Source organism: Triplophysa rosa, linkage group LG2 (genome assembly GCF_024868665.1).
Source record: "Triplophysa rosa linkage group LG2, Trosa_1v2, whole genome shotgun sequence".
In the NCBI taxonomy this organism is placed as follows: domain Eukaryota; kingdom Metazoa; phylum Chordata; class Actinopteri; order Cypriniformes; family Nemacheilidae; genus Triplophysa; species Triplophysa rosa.
This window is the reverse complement of record NC_079891.1, coordinates 30,518,847-30,540,561: the sequence shown is the minus strand read 5'-3', so window position 1 is coordinate 30,540,561 and position 21,715 is coordinate 30,518,847. Positions and strand designations below refer to the sequence as shown.

At 38.8% G+C, this 21,715-nt stretch overlaps 1 protein-coding gene across 11 annotated transcripts in view; it reads left to right on the top strand.

Annotated features, from left to right (window-relative positions):
• The window catches only part of fbrsl1 (fibrosin-like 1), a 279,207-nt gene that overhangs the window by 997 nt on the left and 256,495 nt on the right, over positions 1-21,715 (top strand). For all 11 annotated transcript variants that reach the window (XM_057352127.1, XM_057352146.1, XM_057352118.1 and 8 more), the window contains exon 1: positions 1-320. This exon is cut by the window's left edge. In XM_057352127.1, coding sequence (XP_057208110.1) covers positions 48-320 — 273 coding nt within the window. In that variant the 5' untranslated portion in view covers positions 1-47. The remainder of the gene's footprint in view (positions 321-21,715) is intronic.

Below are 21,715 nucleotides of genomic sequence, written 5' to 3'. Positions count from 1 at the left end.
TGGCTTTACGTAATCGAGTGTGCTTTTCCTTCGAGGAGCGTTTTAAAATGGAAGGGAAAGTAAAGCAGAGTCGCAGATCCCGTTCGCAGCGGGAGAGGGGACGGAAACGGGAGGCGGACGCCGGGGAAGCCCGCAATCGGAGCCCCTCGTCTGGTTCCGAACAAGAGCGAAGTCCTGGTAAAAACGCAGCTCCGCGTTCGGCATCCTCGAGCAGAGCCCAGCGACCCCCCAGACGGAAGAGACGCGAATCTAGTTCCCAAGAGGAGGATATTATTGATGGATTTGCTATCGCCAGTTTCGTCAGTTTGGACCGTCTCGAGGTAAGGCACCGCGTTTAAATATTCCAAACACGTCCGACCGTCTAACGCCGACGTGTAGGAAGTTTTTACTTATTTCTTATTTACCTTCAAGGGTCGTGAACTGTAGCGACGAACTAACGGCTCGCGAGGATGCTAAACAGGTGTTTCGTGTTGTCACAATGTGTCATCCCAGACATTCCAACGCCTTTGAAGATTCAGACGTAGCGCTACTGTCCGTCATGACGTAATTGTGGTTCTGAATGTTTGAATGGTGTTGAGAATGATCGCTTCTAGGAATAAACCGTGTCATTCTGTAGGCTGTTGTTTACTGTCAAGTTTGTGTCATCTGTCACAGTGCAGAAATGAGTCATGACAAATAGGTGAGCTTGTGGTGTTTATGGTTTTTGAGGTGAGCACTCTTCCACGGGTTAAATGTGACTAAATGTTGTTGACACATCTTTGGCTATTTTGAGTTGTCATTTACTGTAAAAAAAAATACTGTTAATGGTGCTTTGGCTGCCTATACAGTTACAGTATATAGATTACAGTACAGTTGAGTTCCTTTAAGTGACAGTTATGAAAATGATGGTGCTGTGTATGTGGGCTGCATTTGTTGTTTGACAACAAGATAGAAGGGATAATTGTTTCATCATGTAGTGGGCCTAAAGCCATTTGTACTAATAGAGAGGGCTAGTGAATGACAGCTACGTAGATGTGTTATGTAAACAGCCATGAAGAAGGGGAGGGGGGTCATTGGTTAAAGTACTTGTCAATGTGTTTGTGTGGGTACATGACTGTAAATCCAGGCATAAACAAACTTCTACTGTGAAAGAGTTGTCATAAAACTTGAGATCACATATTTTATTGGATGTTTGTTATGTAAACAGTAATAAATGAAGAAGTAGGGGTTTGGCCAGTACATTCATAATAAATAGCAGTAACTGCAAATCATGGCTGAGTCACACAAACACACTGAAATGTACTTCGATAGACTGACAGTGTAACGAGTCGTGTCAACTTCTTGACATCAGATATTTTATAGAACGTGTGTGTCACGTTTTGTATAACCGCTGGCTTGTTCTCTCACGCTCAACAGTAGCTTGACCGCAGGCAGGCTGAGCCGTTATATGTAGTTTAGCCCTGATAATACCATTGACTAATAGATAAATGTAATCTCTCATATATCAGATTCTTCTTACTGTTGACTTGCTTACGTTGTGGTAAGCGGGAGATTATTTTTGACAACAAAGACTGATGATCTGGGCCCTGGAGACCACAGTTCAGAAGATGCACAGGGCTCATGTGACTAGTTCACAGTGTAAACAATCTCTCCATGAAAGTACAGTGCCAGGCTGAGTCCGCTTATGAAAGCAATTATTTGTAATGTAACGGGGATAGAATAATGACAGCGGATGTGAATAACAAGTTGATTAGAAACGTAAATATTTCATATGTGCAAAGGTCTTAACAGCATGCTGTGGACTCAAGAAGTTTGTGCCAAGTGAACTTGAAGTGAGAAATATTAGTGACCGAGTCCTATTCACTTTACATATATCTTCTATTTTCAATTGTTTAAAATGCGAAATTATTCTGTTTGCAGATTTAAATGAGATGTTGACGCACGTTTACAATGTAGATTCAGACTTTTGAACAGCAAAGAACGTATTTAGAAGAAATGCTTTTGATGGCCTTATTCTTTTGAGAATCCACCCACATAAGCGCCGTAATGCAGATGAATGCGGCTTTCTTTGAACTTTTACTTTTATTTGCACGTCTAATGAACAGTTAAGCGAGCAAAGCTTTCCTCTTCCTGGCAAATATGCATTTATTTAAAGCTTAATTATTTGCTACTGAATTAGCTTACCTTTATAAATGAAACTTCGGGGGTGAAGCAGTGATTTAAATGTCAGCCGTGATGTGGTGTGGCAGAGCCGTACTGAAGCTTTGATATGCATTTTAGAAAAATTACATAATGCCTCCCGGCTCTCCGAGTCCCTCTGTGTAATGAGGTATTTAATTGATAAGAATGCTGCAGTTATTTCCCCCTCATGAGGAAGAGGAGGTGTGCGTGTGGGGTTGTGCTGAGTAGCTATAGGACGTAAATCCTCTTTGCTGAGCCTGTTTGATACTTATGGTTATACTTTTTTGTGGGTTTGATATATTTCATGCTGGAATTGTGGTTGCATAATTGTACATGATGCGACGTGAATGCATTTCAGAGGTTATGCTGTTTATATTGTTTTTTCAATAATAACAGTGATTCTACTTTTGCTTGTTCTCATTTTTATTTTTGCTCATTATACATATCTTTTTGGAAAAAAACGCAGAAACTTGTTTTATTCTGTCCACAATTTGTTACAATTGTAGCTCTGCTGGCCTGATACCAAGAAGAGGCTGATGATGTCATAGTAGAAACCAAGGAATTTTGAGGAAGTGCCTTCGAAGAGATGCGCCTGGGATGTGTCTGGTTAGGAGGTTGAGAATGATGTTGAAAAGCTCTACCGTAATATTTTCATATTCCATGCGTTTATTTTTTCTTTATTAATTTACTTTCACAGTAAGATAATCGCTCCCGCAGCTGGCGTCCACACTTGCACATTAGCTGCTCTAAAGGCGTCTAATCTATTGATAACCGTTCTAAATATAACCCCCTATTGAGTCTCCCAGACTGCAGGAGATGCGGTGGGCATAAGACGGAGATTCGAAATGGGGACGTGACCTCCCCACGACGTCCCTTTTTGAAAGAGAGAGCGAGTAAATGTCTGAGATTAAGAAGTGAGGGAAAAGACAAGAGTGACACAAAGTGAAAGATAATGAGCACTTTGGGCCAAATCGCACTTTAAAAGATTTCTTTGAAGTTGTGCTGTATTACTCGCTTTGACATCAATCGAAACGAGGTTCAGCAAAAGTCAATAAATGCTAAACAATAAACATTTCCCCCGTTCGGCCCCGTTTCGCACCTTTTTCCAATTCGCTTGATTTTCCACTTGTACTATTTTCCAGCAATTTAGTTTGTTTTATGAAGCACCCGCTGGCAGAGAGGAGCGTTTCAGGCGAGACAAAAAACGGCCGACTAGCGTTAGTGCTCCTCTGAAAATTGCAATAAAAATAATGGAGGAAGAAATTGAGAGAAGCCATAAGTGGCTCATTAAGTAATAGAGTGTTTTCTTTTTAAACAGGCAGACATTCTCCAGTCCAAGTCTTTCATGCAATGAAAACGATTACCGTTAAACGCCTGCGTTGTGAATTTGCGTATGATTTTTTTTCTTCTCTTGTCGGGATTAATGAGCATCGGAGTGGTTTTGACTCGTGTGTCTTTCCTTTTGACGCCCTACGTGGGCTTGCCATGTGCTTGTTTCCGACACGTTCGAGCCTGTTTTGACTTTCATTTTCAGGGCTTCTGGGTTTCTGTGTTGCGGTTGTGGTTTTGCTGTTTGTTTCTGGGCGTTGATGAATTGTCAGAGGTTTTGAATCATTGTACATACTCGACAAACTCAATTTATTCAGATAACAAACCTGTTTGTCAGGCAGCTGAAATATTCTTTGATAGCTTACAAGCCAGCAGATATCGTCTCGGCCTAATCCTTTTACACAATCTCATAAGCGCTGTTGTTTTGGAGAAAAGCATCTGAAACACGTGGTGATCTGTTATCTTTAGTTAAGATAAGATTTAGCACATTTCGCCGTACAAGGAACTATGTGTCATTATTGCATATGATTTTCAGAAACTATGTGGTTACATTAAATATGACCTGTAAATATATATATATTATATATATTTTACATTTGGATGCACATAGACCTCAATACTTAACCCACAGCAGTTCAGCCTGGAACTGTGCAATATGTGTAAATTCACAAAAGATTTGGGTATAAAATACAGTGTTTTGGTTTGATGTGTTTGTAGCACATTTACCTTATTGTTACTTAATTTACACATTTACAATAAGCGTGCATGTCGGTAAGTGTTCTGACACTGTGATGTGTGTGTGTCTTTGAGCATGTTTTCTTTATAAATGACGCTTGCTGTGAAAGCAATTAGCGTAACAGTTGTCGACAAGCTCCTGCTCTGAACGTGAGATAGCTGCCTCGGCTCCACGGGGAAAAGACTTTATGCTCTGACTGATACTAACAATTATTGCTGAGAGTGCTGTTCCCACATTGAAATAAGATATGGAGATGGAAGAGGTTCTCAGAACCCTCGCTGTCGCTCTCACACACTCCCTCGCTCTCTCTGATATATCCCACTGTAAACACAGGACATTCAGCAGTCAATGACCAGTTGGCACGGCAAGTTACTTTTTGCTCCTTTGATGAAAAATACAATGTTACAAAAGAGGCGTTTTAATGTATGAAATGCACTAATATTGTAATTTATTTTCTTTTTAATGATGCGCATTGTTCATGACAAGCTGAAGTGCTGTCTGTCGCAGGTTAGCAGGTGGTAAACATTTTTTTATTTAACAGATATGTTTGTGTATACAGTATTTGCTGTTAATTATTACAACAGTAATTTATGTAATGATGAAAAGTGTTATGTCTGGCCATAATCCAGACGTGCATTGTTGTCAAGTGCAGTTAATGAAACCAATTGTTTTATTTGCATTAAAGCCTGCCAGATTGTGTTAGACCACTGCATTCTCCACAACCTAGCCAGCCTGGGAGAAGTAGTTAGGGATGCACCGAAATGAAAATACTTGGCCGAAACCAAATAAAAATGAAACACTTGGCCGAAGGCCGAACACAGAACATGGCTTTTAGTATTTCTTCTATTTATTTAGCCAATTTTTTCACTATTGCATAAACTGAATGGTCAAAATGTGCTTTTTATATTTTGTTTTGCTTTTCAATATAATACAATATAACTTAAAGATCGGGTAACACACAGTTTCTGCCAATCTCATATTAATCTTGAGTACCTATACAGTAGTAATTCATACGTCGTATCTTCGAGTATTTAGTTTGATCAAATTTATAAAAGAGAGATACAGCTGGATGACTATTTCCGGAAAAAGACGAGCTGCTGGAGGCGGGCGGGGGGGAGGGAACTACAGCACGAGCATACAATACAGCATCGCAATAATCCCTACGTGTATTTTATTACAGATTGCCAGCAAAACACAGACATATGACTTAGTTTGACTTACCGCGTGCAGTTCATGTCTGGCATCTTTTAGCACTGGGACCGCTCCATCTATCAGTTTCAAAAGATCTCAAAATCCAGCTTTATATCCACTGTTTATATAACATCCATCACTGAAATGCCGTGAATAAACAAACAAACACAGCTTCTCTCAATATTGCAAGAGTAACGAGCTGCAGCTGCAGGCCCACAGTGCAGCCAAAATTGACGCAGCGCAGCCAATCTTGATTAGCGGGTCTTCCTATCACTGGTCGGTTGGCGCGTTGGCGGGCTATTTTTTTCGCCTTGCTGTTGGCGTGCTTTTCCAGGAGAATTGGCCAATAAAAGGAATAGGATCCCTGTTACGAAACAGGGATCCAGACTTATAAAAAACTTTCCGAAACAAGTTGGAGTGCTGGGGGAGTGTATTAAGCACAGAAATATGTTTTTTAACAAGTTGACCATGTTAAGCATGAGAAGCCTGCATGTTTAACAGTGTAATGAAATCAGAATGCATAAAATAGCATGTTACCCGTTCTTTAAAATAAAATTGAGAAAAACAAGTAGGCTAAATAAAAAAAAAACTTCTTGAATAGCCTATATAAGGCCTTTAACTGACTGCTGAAAACATGTACTGTACTCTGTACTCCTACAACAAAAAACTTCATTACAATGTGTCATTCAACATTATAAGCTAAAAATATGAATAAGTGAAAACTGTTGGATTATTATTGGCTACACTGCAAAATGATTTAAAGAAAAAAACATCCATGCAAGCAATTCTGACCGACAACCATTTCAGTTCACGTCTCTCCTCCAAACTCCGCCACAAAAGCTGACTGTTCTCTCAGAAGGTGCACTCGTGGCTGCTGGCCGGGATGCACAGAACATACTTTGACAAGTTGTTTAATATAGGGAACTGTGTGCACGCGACCACTTTATGATGTCAAAGGATGTCGTGAGTGGCGGGGCTACTGTCAGACTGCCCGCTCCAGTCTGAAGTACCGATAAAAAACGCTTTCATTCAGAAATGTACAGTACTCCGGCGCAGCAAGTTCCATGCTGTGTCTTTCTCTGACATTTGAAAATGCTCCACACTCACTGCCAACATGTTTGCTGCATTAATAAAGCGCGCGTCTCTCTCTCTCTCTGTCTCTGCGCTGGTTGCTGCTTGATCATATCACACGTCACCATTTTTTTTTGCTATTTTCGGCCGAATATGTTCGGTTGCCGTACATTTGGTGCATCCCTAGAACTTGTGTACTGCACGTTTGTTAAATGATTTTTAGGTTGTAGGCTAATATGCACTTTTATGTTTCAAACAAAGATGGTGGAGGAAAGACTGAAGTTTTCCGTATTGCAGCTGTTATTCAGTTGACTGTTACTGCGTCCCAAATCGCATACTATCAGCCCTAAATAGTATTCAAAAATAGTTTGTCCCAAGTCATAGCATGTTGAAATGAGTATTTTCAAAGTACATGGATGGTCTATTGTTTCATCTGATAATTTGAAGTCTGATCCAAATTACCCACAACTCACCGTGAAAGGGCAGAGTTTAATTACGCTACGCTGCATTAGTAAAATTAAATAAGCGATGATTCACCGAATTAATCTATGTAAGTATACTGTAAACATTTCGTAGGAAATAAAAAAAAATTCAAATCAATTTTATTTATACAGCGCAATTTTTATTATTGCAAAGCAGCTTTACATACATCATAATAAAAATGTAATAAAAACAATACTAGGAGAAAGATTAAAGAGTATATACGGTATGAAGATACATGGTATTATTGCAAGGTTTTCTCTATGCAATGTACACTGATGTCAGTAGATTGTCAGAAACTATAAATTATTCAATTAAAGTATATTTAATTTAGGTATATTATTATTTTAAATATTGTTATAAGAATCTAAAATTACAATATAACAGAACAATTTGCAATAATACCAAAACGTGCGGAAAGAATATATTTGTTAAAATATGTTAACGTGCGTGTGTTGTTAAACGCAAGTTGTTTATATTTATGAATTAAACTAAATCGGCAGACTCCCAGTGAGTATGCCAGTGGCAAGGAACCAAAACTCCACTATAGATGTATATGTGTATAAGAGTGGAGAAAAAAAACCTTGGGAGAGGCCAGACTCAACCGGGAGAGCCAGTTCTCCTCTGGCATAGCACTGCTGCAACTACAGAGAGAATAATTATTGTAAACTGTGAGATTCATCGGAAATAGTTAGCCGGGCTGGTTAGTGAAAAGAGGAAAAGAACTAGTGAGGATAGAAAAATGCGATATTTAGGTCTAGAGGTCAACCAATATGGGGTTTTCTCTGGCTGATGCCGATTTTTAGAAATCAGGCCAGCAGATGGACGAAATGTTTGGCAGATTTTCTTTTTTCCACCTTCATCTCATTAAATCTAAGTAATAAGAAGTGATACAGAATATTGCTTAAATTAAACATTTATTAAAGAAATGTCTTTTCAAATCAGTGCACTTGATTAAGAAAGATTGTGTAAGTGTTTATTGCAGGGTACAAGATAGCAGTGTATGGCTCAATTCACATTTCGCGCGGAAAACGCGAGCTGCACTGCGTTCTACTTTTTTCCAAAGCGCCTGGACTTTGCGATCTCTTGGCGTCTGTCGTCGCTAAGCAGCCATGGGCCACGATAGCCCTTGAAACGAGGAGGTATAAACAAAGGATATTTGGATTATATGCAATGAAAATACCTTTCAATAACTCTGCTACTAGATTTAGTTATGCTGTGATCATCTGTGTCTCCATCTTCATTGAGCTTGTCTATATTGGCTAGTTGGTTCTTGTCACATGACCTGCGGTGCGCTTGCGCCTTTCTGAAAAGTTGAGATTTTTTTTATCTCGATGCGGCGCCGACGTGCCTGAAAAAAAGAGCGCACCGCATGCGCGTCGCGACCGTGTCGCCCCCTATTTCCACGCGTCTACATTTAAAATAACTAATATGCGCGCGGAAAAGAAGCGAAATGTGAATCCGGCCTAATTCATAGTAATAATACATTGCTCAAAACTTTTAAGCACCTTCTCAAACTGTTCTGAAGCATGCTTTTTGTTTATGTTTGTTGGCAGACACTGCTATTAGTCAAATGGTCATAATCTAAGTCAAAACTAAAAATATCACTCATATTACACAGCCTGCTGCTCATAACTGCGTTTTAAGTTATATTTAGCTTTTAGCCTTTTTCTAGCCTGACAGGAAAATAGACGCTCTTGTGGTCAAATGCGTTTAAACAGCCGCAAAAGACCGCACGGACATAATGCGTAAACGAGGGGAAACAAGTCAGGATTTAAACTTTGGCTGAAGACTTAAAAGTTTGGTTTAATGAGGAAAAACCAATCAAGCAGCATGTTGTCCCTCCATTTCAGATTTCTAACACACACTTACAGTGTTCAGCATGTCTCGCGGCTGTCAGAGCAGAAAAAACCCACTTCTCTCTGTATGTTTATCTGCCACCAGGTTTTCGTACCCTTGCATGCATGTAGCCTAAACTATGTGGTCGAAGGCTCGCTATCAATAGAGTTCCAAAAAGTTACTCGCATTCTCAAGTAGCATCATATTTAATCAATGAAATATTCAAGGCTAGATTAAGAACGAAGGAAAAAAAGAATTTAAATCTTACCGTTTTCTTGTGACGTTATCAGGTGGTTAAAATGTTAGCAGGCAGAGGGGGACATCAGTGTTATGCCGCAAGAGGCGATCAATCGGTCGACCTCTATTTAGGTCTGTCCAATATTATTCTGGTTCTGGATGACTATAGGTTGTGGTTGTCATCAGGTGAATTGCCCATGAATAGTAAAATAGAAACAATAAATGAACAGGCCAAAATACTTAAATGCAAAGAAGAACAACTATTTTGATGTGTGTGATTGTTAATAATCACAATTTCGTCTAGGCAACGACGGCAATTTACATTTTGTTATCCCAGTGCATGCATACTGTTTTGCTACGCACTAAAATGTATATTCTTAAACATAAAAACAGTATACTTTTGTCACAAAGTATAAGTAGGTGAATTGGACGCAATGTGTTTATAAAACAGCGAAACCGTGATGTACAATATTGTAACCTTTACAAAATTAACCTTGACAGGTCGTGCGTTAGCATCGGAAAGGTCATGAAGAGGTTACTCTCATTCCCATTGGATCTGATTACTTGTGTAAACGTGTGCTCCTAATCCGAGCGGACACGCTGGATATTTTATGCACACGGCTTATTTGCATGGTACACGATGCCCTTTCTCCATCCCTCGAGAGCATGTGTGCGTGCTCAAACGACACAGAATTAACCAGCATCATTAAACAGAAGTTGAGCATTCACGCTGCCCTTTCAACGCAGACACTTACTGATAAATCAAGAGCAGTATCTCAAGATTGTTTGGCTGAACGCCTCTTAAAACACAGCAGAGGTGCAGCACAAGCTCTTCACTTCAAAGTCACCGGAGTGTTGAAACGTACAGACGCTGCTCTGCTTGAGAAGTCACAGTTGCCAACCTCTCTCTGTATTCTAGCTCACAGCTTAATGACTTCCTGCCAGGGCTAAAGTATACGCTCACTTCATAAATCCCCCCCCTATTTTCGGCCCTAACCTCCCCTCTCACGCACCGCTCCAGGTGCTGATGAAACCGTTCCCCTTCTGCATAATCATATTTCCTCTAACATGAGCCAAAAACAGCCGGAGAGCCAGAACAGCTTCTCTCCGGAATGTTCTGCAGCACTTTTCTCTCGTGATCCTTTCGCTTTTTTAAATGGCTCGATGGGAGACCAGGGTTCACATTTACTGAATTGGTATTGGTGTAGTGGCACAGTTTTGGTTTAGTGAACTTAGCGACATGGGTTCTGCCGACTTAAACTGTTATTTTTTGACAAACCAAGAAAAATTGTGATTGAACTTGAAATATGTATAATATCGAATAATAAGAAATATCGAACAGATTTGTGATGTCACATTTAGGGCTGTAACGATTATGAAATTTGGCTGATGATTAATTGTCTAATAAATCATTGCGATTATGACGATTAATTGTCTGTTTTAGAGCTTTGACTTTTAATTCATACATTTTTTTATTCAGCTTTGAAACGACCATATTGTTCTGAATATAAAGACTATGTTCTTTTTCTTGGAAATACATAGGAAAATGTCAAATGTCAAAATTGGGTCAACATACTTAAGGTTTAGGCTTTTACCTGTCAATAATACAAACACCAAATACTTGTAAATGAAGTAAATTGATCAGGAGTGAATTGAAGCCACCATTAAAATACTATTAGTCATAGAAATGCTTCTAGTCTGTTTTTTTCTCATTTGTAAGACTACAATAAAAGTTTACTTCTATGTTAATGAGATTTTGGTAGACTGGTTTTCACACTGAAATAATATTAAATTGCACTGCAGGTTATTTTTATGGTATATGCTTTAGTTTTTTTCAAAGTGATTGTGTTGTGGTGGTACATTTTACAAGTATTACCATGCTTTAGTTACAATATATACAATAAAATATGCTATATGCAGGTGCAATACAGCTCCCCCTAGTGTCTTCTATAGAGATGTGCAATAATTGCGATGATCTGAAACCATCGCGATGATGTCAAACAATCGCGATGAGATGATTTTAAATAATCGTGACAGCCCTAGTCGCATTGTGTTTTCATGAAGTTGTAGTGCGACGTTTAGTGCATTGTTTTAGTACTGATTTTTCAAATTGATCTCAACAGAAATTCATAAGTTTTTTACATGGTGGCTAATTCGTATGAACTTGTTTAATGTGAATCGTAAAAACACGTACAATTAATAGACAAGTGCAATACTGAAGGTTTTAGTGCATTGTTTTAGTACAGTGTTTTAGTACTGATGTTTCAACCTGATCTCAACGGAAATTCGTTTTTTTTTACGTGGTGGCTAATTCGTATGAATTCAAACAATGTGAATCATACAAACATGTACAATTAATAGACAAATGCAATACTGAAGCCCCTCCCCTAACCCCAAACCTTATGTCACTGATGTGAAAGCAAATCATAAAATGGGCAATCGATCGTACGAATTCATACAAGTTAGTCACCATGTAAAATAGTTACGAATTCCTGTGAGATTGTGTTGTCAAGTTGAGTTTTAGTCCTGTGTTTTAGTGCAGTGTTGTATGTGTCTACTGTACACTAGATGTGCACAGTCACCCGTCCTATATTTGTCTTGTTTATTCCTGTCTAAAATTAAATTATTCACAACTAGGTGTGAAATGAATGTACTCCTTCTCCTTTTATGAACTTCTAACGAACTTCTGCCTGTAATATCAAAGCCTGATGTTTCTCATCTCTGGCCTGCAAATGTAAATAACATTTTATTTCTAGTCATGTTACCAGATTGTTTTACTTTTCTTAAATATCCAAGACAGTCATTTTTATACAAATATATTCCCACATAAATATGAAATGGTGTATTAAGTTATACTTGCAGCTTTCTCTTATTTTACTATTCCTGATGTGTCGTCTCTGTACAGTCGCTCTGTGGTTAGTGAACATTTCTGAGGTGTTGCGCAGCTTTTACACTTCCAGTGTATTCAATCTCAAACTGTTGTGACATGATGCAACATTTGTCATAGACAAGTCGGCAAGTTTTACATTCGAGACCGTTGCCTTGGAAATTTGTGTCCTAGAGCGTTCACCAGCAATCCCTTAGGTCTGAAATTGACATTGTAGAACATGGTGCTTTGTGTTTCAGAACACTGTTATTGTCTCATACTCCAGGAATCTCTAGATTGAGATTGGTGTCTTGGAAATAGTAAAAAGTGTATTTTTATTTTCACTCCAAATGCCATCAAGTGCTATAGAGAATGTTTTTACTGTGGTAAAATGGTACTTTGTTGGGGAGATACTGTTACTGTATGTTGATGTTGTGGGTTTTAGACGGAGCAATGCCCTCACCGTCTGAGTGCATTGAGGCTGGAAATAGCACGCACGCTACACACACACACACTGCCATAGCACTTGAGTGACACTACACTGGAACTCAAAGAAAACCGCACCAGTCTGTCAAGGGGAGGAGGGGGGGGCGGTTGTGCTTCTTGACTGCTGTCAGTTCTGACTGGATTCCAGTTGTTACTGGAAAATTGTCTCTTTCGGGCAGATGTTGCGAGTCTGCTGAGGGGATCTAGCAGTGATGGATGCTGCACTGTCACACCGCATGACTAAAACATCCCTCATTGAAGCCTGATGTCAGGCTCCTCTGACTCCGAGACATATTTTATCGGGCTGTGCTGCTTTTAATTCCTTGAGGAATACTATTTATTTGGTGGAAGGCAGAGTAGTTATGATTTTATCTGAGATTTTATAAATCTTATTATTTATTTCGCCATGGGGGCTGAAACATAATAGTTTTTTTAATACTGTACCTTGAATGTTTACTGTGTCAGTGTGCTCAGTTATGATTGGCTATTGTTGAATGAGTAAAAACATTATGACCATTATGAGGTTTTGGCAGTTTTTGTCTTAGTAGATGCTGTTTTGGGATTTGGAGAATGTTCTGAAATAGGGGTGACACAATAAAAAAAGAATACACCCCTAATAATTTTTGAAAATAAATTAAGTTTAAATAATTAAAAAATATATATATATTAATAATTTATTACAGTTTTTATATTAATTTAAAGAAATAATAATATTTAATAATAAATTAAATAAATTAATTTGAAGAAAAAAAACTATTCTTTTTGTATTTTTGTTTATTTATCTAATTTATTTATTTCAATTTTATTTTAATTCATTTTTATTTATTTCAATGTTATTATTTTAAATTATTGTTTGATATAATTATAAATAAAATTCTTGATTTTATCACGTGATACTTTAACATCTATAGTTCAGGTGAGGTTGAACGATTAAATATCCATTTTGTACTTGCAGCTTACTGCTGTTTTGTGAATTAGCCGGTTCTTTTAGAAAAGCACCACCTCTGTCAGGTTTCAGAGCTTTTAAAGTCTCTTTTCAAAGGGACCAGGCTCATGTGAGACAGGCAGGGTGCCTTGGGCAGTTTTATTCTGTACATCTCAGCGAGCTCTTCTAGAACTGGCACGGTGTCTGGCTGTTTATTGGTTTTGTAATGGGATCCATGACAGGAATTTTTTGGCAGACAAAGAGTAAATGAGCTAACACACATTTGGACCCCACAGGCTACATAAGATCCATTGTTTAGTGCAGAATGCACAATAGTGTTTCTGTTTTTACACCACTGCCGTAACATTTCGGAGAGAGAGATGGAGAGGAAGGGAGGGCTAGAGAGCCAAACAAACAAAGCTTCACTAAAATAATTGCTAATTGTGTGATTTCCTGACCTGAAGCCCTTGGAACGGCGTAATTCGTCTCGGAGCTCACATGAAAGCTCATCTCTGGCTGAATATTGAGCTGTATAACAGGTTTTTATTCGCAGGTCTGCATTCTGTGGAAGGGTAGGTGGGGTGGTTGGCATCTGCCCTGCAATAATCTCTGCGATTCCTGCTGACACATGGGTGTGGTACACGTACACACTTCACACAGAGCTATAAAATGGCTTTTGGGGTGTTTGGTTCTTTGAAATATTCCTAGAAATGTTCAAGGCTGTTGGTTCTAGAGCGCCGATGGCAGAAAAGTGTTTCTTAGGGTGCAATTCAGTGCCGTGCATTGTGGCCATTCCTGACATGTCCGCATCTAATCGCCTTGCTGTTGGATTCTCTGTGCAGAGAGAGAGAGAGGTCCTGAGCTGAACTTGTATCAAGTTTCTAACACTAAAGTGTCGGAGGCAAGGAATCTCGCGATGAATGTTTGGCATAGTCAGGGAAAGATTGCTAAATGCTTGAAGTTCGAAGTCAGCATGAAATTGTATTTGCAACCGTTTTTACTTGTGTAATGTGAAATCTGATATTTAAGGAGGAAAAAAGAGTTAAGTGGGACTTTAAATGTTAAGAAGCGAGTGAATGTGACAAGTGGGCATTTTATTCTGTTTTGCTGAAAAATGTAGAATGTTAAATAATAACATGCAAATTGTTGACAAGAATGTTTAACAGAATGAAGAATTGTTGAATAGAATGTTAAATGTACCTAGAATGCTGAATAGAAGATAACTTGAATGGTGAATAGATGAAAGAATGTTAAATAGTGGAATGTTGAATGTAATGTTGGATAGTTGAAAAAATAAATAAAATAGCTTGCTCTTGAAACAACTTAATGTATTGCAGGAATCACATATTCATCTTTAATGAATGTGTGATTTGAACAGAACAGACAGGCCTATGTTACATAATCCCAAACGTTTTTGTAACATTATATTTGCACATTCTCAAGGGTTTTTCATATGCAAATCTCAGATAGTTGTGCAGTAATCAAAAGGAATGGCAGTAAAATTTCATGCACTGTCGCTTTATGTATTCCACCTCTAACTGTCTCTATCCGTCTCTCTCTCTAACCAGCTCAAGTTTGTAGTTTTCATGTATGAGAGGTAGGACTGGGTGATGTATATCACGGTTCATGCTAATTATATATGTCTAAATCGATTCGATTGAAAAAGCAACACTCGTCAAACATCATCACTATAAATATACTTTATTATCATGAAAATACCTGAAAAGGTTTGAAGAACAGCCAGGGTTTTTCCTGCATAGAGAAATTGGAGGCGGCCGCCTCTGTCAAATGTCGTGCCGCCTCAGGTTATCGCCAAAATTATGTTGCGAGTCTTCACAAGAAATGCTGTCATTTGTAACTGCAGTTGCGACATTACGCCACAGTGGAGGCGCTGTTTCGTTATCAGCACACTGAGGCGCTCAAAAGAGTTGCAGAACAAGAGTTAGCTGTGTTTGACGGCTGTTTGTTTTGCATCCAAGTACGTTTAATATCTTGAAATTTATTAAATTAACATGACGCACATCATTGTAATGTCTTTAGCTGTGCAGTTGGATCGTTGAATCAGCGTATACTGTACGCAGCGAGTTCGCCAGTATGAACGCACATTGCGTTTAGAACGACTCGCACACGAATGACTCATTTGAACCGATTCATTTAAACTATTGAACTTTTTAGTCACTAGCGAATGTAAGAGATCCTTGAATCATTTAAAGTGAACCACAGAGAATGCAAGATGTGAATGAGCTTTGCTCATTTAGAAAGACTGGTTAATTCAGTTGGCTATTGTGGGCTGAAAAGTTAGTTGAAATGATAAAAAAGCTTTATTTGATTAAAAAACATTTCTGTTTGGTTGAATAAAAGTAATGTTTTATATAACTTAATAATTGTCATTTTTATCAGATTTTATTAGAACTTTTAATATGTCAAACTCAAAGTCACTTTGGTTAAGCCACTTAAAGGTACGGTAGGCCTACGTGTGTGTGTGTACAAGATCAGGATGGCACCACCTCCGCCTCATTTTGAGCCAGGAAAAACCCTGACAGCGATAGAATATGACCGGCACTCACTAAATCCTTGGTGTTTCGAGTCTTACGAAACCTTTACCCTAACCCACACCCTAACCCTAACCTTACTCTAACCATCTAAACTACCTATGATTGTTAAAATCGCCAAAAAAACACTGTTGCGTGATGACGTCAGACTCGAAACGCCAAGGATTTAGTGAGAGCCGAATATGACCACTGGCATTTCCTGGAACTAATTGTTCTTCTTCTGTTTCTCATATTAGGAGTTTCTGTGCAAGAGCGCCCTCTGGCTTTCGGATGTGGAGGCATTTAACCGTAAGTCATTGAGAAACTGAGAGCATAAGAATCGCACGATATATCACCCAGCCCTAATGAGAGGTCCCTTAATAACATCTTGTTAAAGATAATCAGTTTGTTAACATGCTGCTAAAGCAAAAGTGTTCACAGGTACTCGCTGTTACACATAAACAAACAAACCCAGACACCCTGTCTGGGACTAAAACCCTGACAGGAAACCAAACGTGACACAGATTTATCTCAAAAGGCAAAGTGCTGTGTTGTGCAGAACAAGGCAGTGGAGACCGTAATGCTGAAAACATACACGATAGTGTGTCTAGTTTGTCGTAGTGCACGTTTAAATGTTTATGATGTGGTTTCCCCATCGTATTGGTTTATTGTGTGGCTCTTTTTGCATAGACAATGTTGAATATTTCTGTCTGAATAAGTGAATAAGACTTCCACGCTTTGCTGTGTAGTTTATTCCCTTAAAACCCGGTCATTGAGTTTTCATCTATATGGTTTACAGAAATGATGGGCTCTGCTTAAGTTAGAACTGTCAGCTTTCATTTGGAAGTGGAACTTGTGCTTTGAGCACAAACTAAACAAGTGATTGTGGTTTGGCAGGCAGGAAGGGTTAAAACAGTCATTTTCAGTAAACTTTCCGAGTAAACAAAGTTCAACTTGACAGAGTGCCTCGTGTGTGTATACAGAACCTCCGTTGTATTCATCAGCAAAGAAGTCGAACCTCAGACATGTACACATGCATGTGGCTCAGGTCCATTGCATTAAGAATGTTCGTGTTTTTCTTCTGGTTTAGTGTGTTCAATTGAATCGTTTGGAAGAAGCGATTTAAAGACGTTCTTTGACAATGCCAGGTTTTGACTTGTTCTTGGATAAGAGCTGAAACACAACCCTTGTGAATGACTATGAGAAACCACAGGTTCATTAGCGTTTTAAACCACAGTTTCTCATAGTCCTGATGATTATCTTTCTTTAAAGCCGCAACTTATTTGGTTGAAATAAATAAACAAGTGCAAAACGGCGTTCTTTCCCTGATTTACAAAGGTTAGATTTGAATAATGATGTCGAGTAGCATTTAGAGGGAATCGTTTGTTTGACATCATTTGACTCAACTCGCATAAAGATAAGTATGTAAATGCTACGTTGTGGCTGGAGTGCATGTCAATATGAAAAACCTGATGAGAAACTGATGTTACTTCAGATAATGAGTCCCTATGAGTACTCAATTTTAGTAATTTTGAGGAAAGGGTTAGCATCGCATAGCAAGAATAGGTTGTTTATAGGTTGTCTTTTAGGACTGTTCAACGATTAATAGTGCAGATCTAAAATAAAAGTTTATGTTAACATATGTCTGTGCACTGTGCATATTTAATTAGTTTGTATTTATAAACACATACACGTGCATGTACTGTATATATTTAAGACAAATATAAAAATGAATAAATGTTTATATATAATAACATTTTTATATATAAATATGAATATATACAAGCAAATATTTACTAAATATATACATGTATGTGTATGTGTTTATAAATACAAAATAATAAAAACTGCACAGTGCACAGACATATGTTATGTAAACAAACTTTTAATCTGGATGCGATTAATCGCGTTTATTCGTTGAACAACCCTATCTTTACGTGTATTGTTTTTGGTTACGATTGGCTTAAATCATTTTGAGTGGCTAGGTTGATTTTTATCCAGTCATTTCTCGCACAAACGCTTCTTACTGTGTATTACCTGAGGAGATTTAAACAGATGGTGATAATTAATTGAGTAAACAACAGTTTAGCAGTTAAATTGTCTGTCTTAAAATAGAACTACGACATTGCAACCAAAACCGAACACGCATCCACATGCACCCACATTCATGCAGTGCATGCTGATGCAGCCCTCTGCTCTAGGTCACCGACGGTCGCAGTCAAGCGATGGATGACCTTTCCCGGGACGTGCACGCTCCTCCTGTACTCCTGTATTCCGTTTTCAGCAGAACTCCATCTGTATTCAGTGGACCATTGGCGCGACTGCATGTTTGCGTATTCAACCTTGTAACGCATGTTTGCGAATGACAAAGCTAAAAAAGACGTGGAAGAAAATAAAGAAACAAGCCCTGACGCAGACGACGTCTGAGAGATTCTGCGGGGCACGGCTGAGGAGAGCGCAAGGACGCTTCTCTAAATAGCATTTAGTGCTGTTTTATGGCTGCTCGCAAACGGAAAAACAGCAAGCGGGGAATGTATGCATCAGTAGACTCAAATCTGTTTAATGCCTAGAAGGCATTCCAGGCGTGTACGCTACAAAGGCGTTTTTGTTCTCCTGATTTTCTTTTTTATGTCTCCACAGTGTCTTGCATTACACGCGCAGCTTGATAACAGTGAGTTGACGGTTTTTGCTGCATCCACTGCAGAATTCTCTGATGAATATTGATAGATTGTTGTTTTGGCAACAGTGAGGTCAGAGTTCCTTTCTTTATCCCCAGAGGAGCACCGCATTGCCAAAGCGTGACAGATGTGATTGCAAGTAAAGAGCTATCCTCCTTTTCCCCTCTCCTCACTATCTTTTCTTTGCTCCTGGTTTCTCATCTCCTCTATTATCCCTTCTCTTCTCCTCTTCTCTCTTCTGTTCTTCTCTCCTGCTCCCTTCTGTTCTCCTCTCTTTTGCTCTTTTGTTCTCCTTTCCTCTGTCCTCCTCTCCTCTCCTCTGATCTCCTCTATTCTCTTCTCTTCTCTGCTTTCCTCTTTTCTCCTCTGATGTCCTCTGGTGTTTCCTATATTCCTCTCTTTGCTCCGTTCTCCTCTCCTCTTGCTCTCTTCTATTCTCAGTTCTTCTCTGCGCTCCTCGTTTCTTCTCTTCTCTGCTCTCATCTATTTTCCTCTCTCCTCTCCTGCTCTATTATGTTTTCTTCCACTGTCCTATGCTCTCTTTTCCTTTGCTCTCATTTTTTCTACTCTCTTCTGTTCTCTTGTCATTTGCTTTTTTGTTCTTCTCTCCTTTGTCCTCTGTTCTGATCTCCTCAATTATTTCCTCTCCTTTTCTCTATTCTCCTCTCTGCTCTGCTGTGTCTTCGCTCCTTTGCTGTCTTCTGTTCTTCCCTCCTCCTCTCTTCTGCTCTCCTCAGGTCTCCTCTCTTTCCTTTGCGCTTTTCTGTTCTCTTTTTTTTGTCTCTCCTTACTCTCTCTCTCTTTTCCACTCTCCACATCTCTCCTCATCTTTTTTCCTTTCTTCTCTGCTCTTATTAACTCTCTTCTCCCTCTCCTTTGCTCTACTATCATCTGTCCTCCTCGCTGCTCTCCTCCTTAATTCTTATCTCCCTTATCTGCTCTACTATCTTCTCTCCTCCCCTTTTCTCCCTTCCTCTATTCTCTCCTCTCCTGGACAACATAGTTCTGGACAAACTTCTGTCCTTGAGGGTAATAGTCACTCTATTAGAGTGTTTATATTGAGGGTGTACTATTTTTTTGTAGTTTTACGCATGGCTGAAAAAAGTAATTGGTTCATTGTGTACACAGTTGAGAATACGAGGGAGGAAGTGATTTGTCATTTAGCCAATGCTGTCTATGCAAACGATCTTAAATACTCCAGGGGCAGTCCACTCTGTGAGCAACCACACTAGATGTCTCGCTCAAAGGCAGTGAAAAAACTACAGTTCATGAATCACCTGTGACCCTTTGAATTACTAGGTGGTTAAAGACTAAATTAGGAACGCCATTAACTTTTGTAGCGATGTATTTATGAGGAAAACAGGAAATTTGGTGGGTAATAATGTAGGGTGGGATTTATGTGACACTTGTTAATTAAAGGTCCAATGTATAAATGTAGCGGCATCTAGCGGTGAGGTTGCGAATTACAACCAACGGCTGACTACACCGCTCACCCCTCCCTTTCTATGCACTACGGTGGCTCAAACAGGACTAAAACTGTGTTTAGGAAACGCGCTCTGTAGTGCAGTTTGTCCATTTAGGGCTACTGTAGAAACAACATGGAGAATTCCATGCAAGGGGACCCGCGGTGTATGTAGATAGAAATAGCTCATTCTAAGGTAATAAAAACACAACGCTTCATTATGTAAGGTCTTTGTACACCTCTGAAGACATAGTTATGTATATCATATTGCATTTCTGTCAATAGATCCTCCAAAAAAATGACACACTGGACCTTTAATGAGATTGTGGGTTAATGTTTTTCTTTTGCTCACCTTCACAGCCTTTATGTTAGTTTGGGCATTAATGGATCAGTAAGTAAAGTGACTAACTACTGACTTTATATTACGAATTTCAATACGAATTACATATTTACATTTATGCAGTTTACATGTATGCGTTTTTATATCTGTATGTTGCGTGAGAATCGAACCCCCAACCTTTGCAAAGCTTTGTTAAATATATAGCAACTCACACATCAAAAATCATGTACAAAATTTAGCTAATAGTTGTCTTTGGATGTGCAGATATTTTCTGGTGTTACACGCAAAAAAAAACATTTTCAGCAAGCTAAATATTTCAGATTCCGTAATACATTCTTTTGCGCAAAATAATGAAATGTCACATGAAACTAATTGTCTCGTGTTATAGACAGAAAGACTCTGTTTCCCTCACAAAGCAGTTAATACTGTTGAAAACACTTTAACAGAACATGTGACCTCATTATCGTCACTTCAAGTGATTGACAACTGAAATGGCCTCAATATATGTAATAACTCGAGCGTCTGCTTTTAAGTGCTTTGTTAAGATTCTCTCCTCCTGCAGTAACACTGACTCTATGCTGATTCTGAGGAATAGATCTGTGTCTCTTTAAATATCAATTTTCAATCCGCGTTTTGATGATCTTAATCTAATGCAAGTATAAACGTGTTGCTGAGAAATATTTAAAACCACGCAGTGTTTGAAGAAGCTGCCAGACTAACGGTCAAAAAACAGTGTTGACAGGTTGAATGTCATAAGGCTCTATTTCTCTCTCTTTCCTGTCTGTCTTTCTCTTTGACTTTGTTATTGAAACGGTGTTGTTTTTCTTTCAGACTATCAGTGCTTGTGTGCACTAGTTGTCGTCCGTCTGACTTTCAGTGTAATTGAAGTTTCAGATGGCAAAGGCAGAGAGGAATTAACGTTCATCTCTGTCTGTCTGCGTGTGGAACACTCACAGCAGCGGTTTTTAAGCACCTGCATTGTCACACCCACACTCGCACACATGAAAACTTACCTGTAGCTCGACAAGGCAAGGTCAGGGCTTCTCAGGTCATGCATGTAAAGATAAATATATAGCTTGAATTTTAAATTGGTGAAATCTTGGAGAGAAGGATTTGTGGTCAAATCTTAATTAATTACAATATGAACGCTGATGGTCCAAAGGTTAACCAATCATAAGTTTTCTTATCATCAACTTATCATCAGTTTCAAAGTGACAACATAAACAACAAACGTTACTGCGCATGCGAGCCTTCGTGGGCTGCGGTTAACTTCCGGAACACATTCACAAACAATAGAGTGCCTGTAGATTATTTCTGATAACAATCAAAAGAAAGCGAGAAGCAGCGTTACTTGGCTTAACTTGTCTCTCCAATATTTAGAATT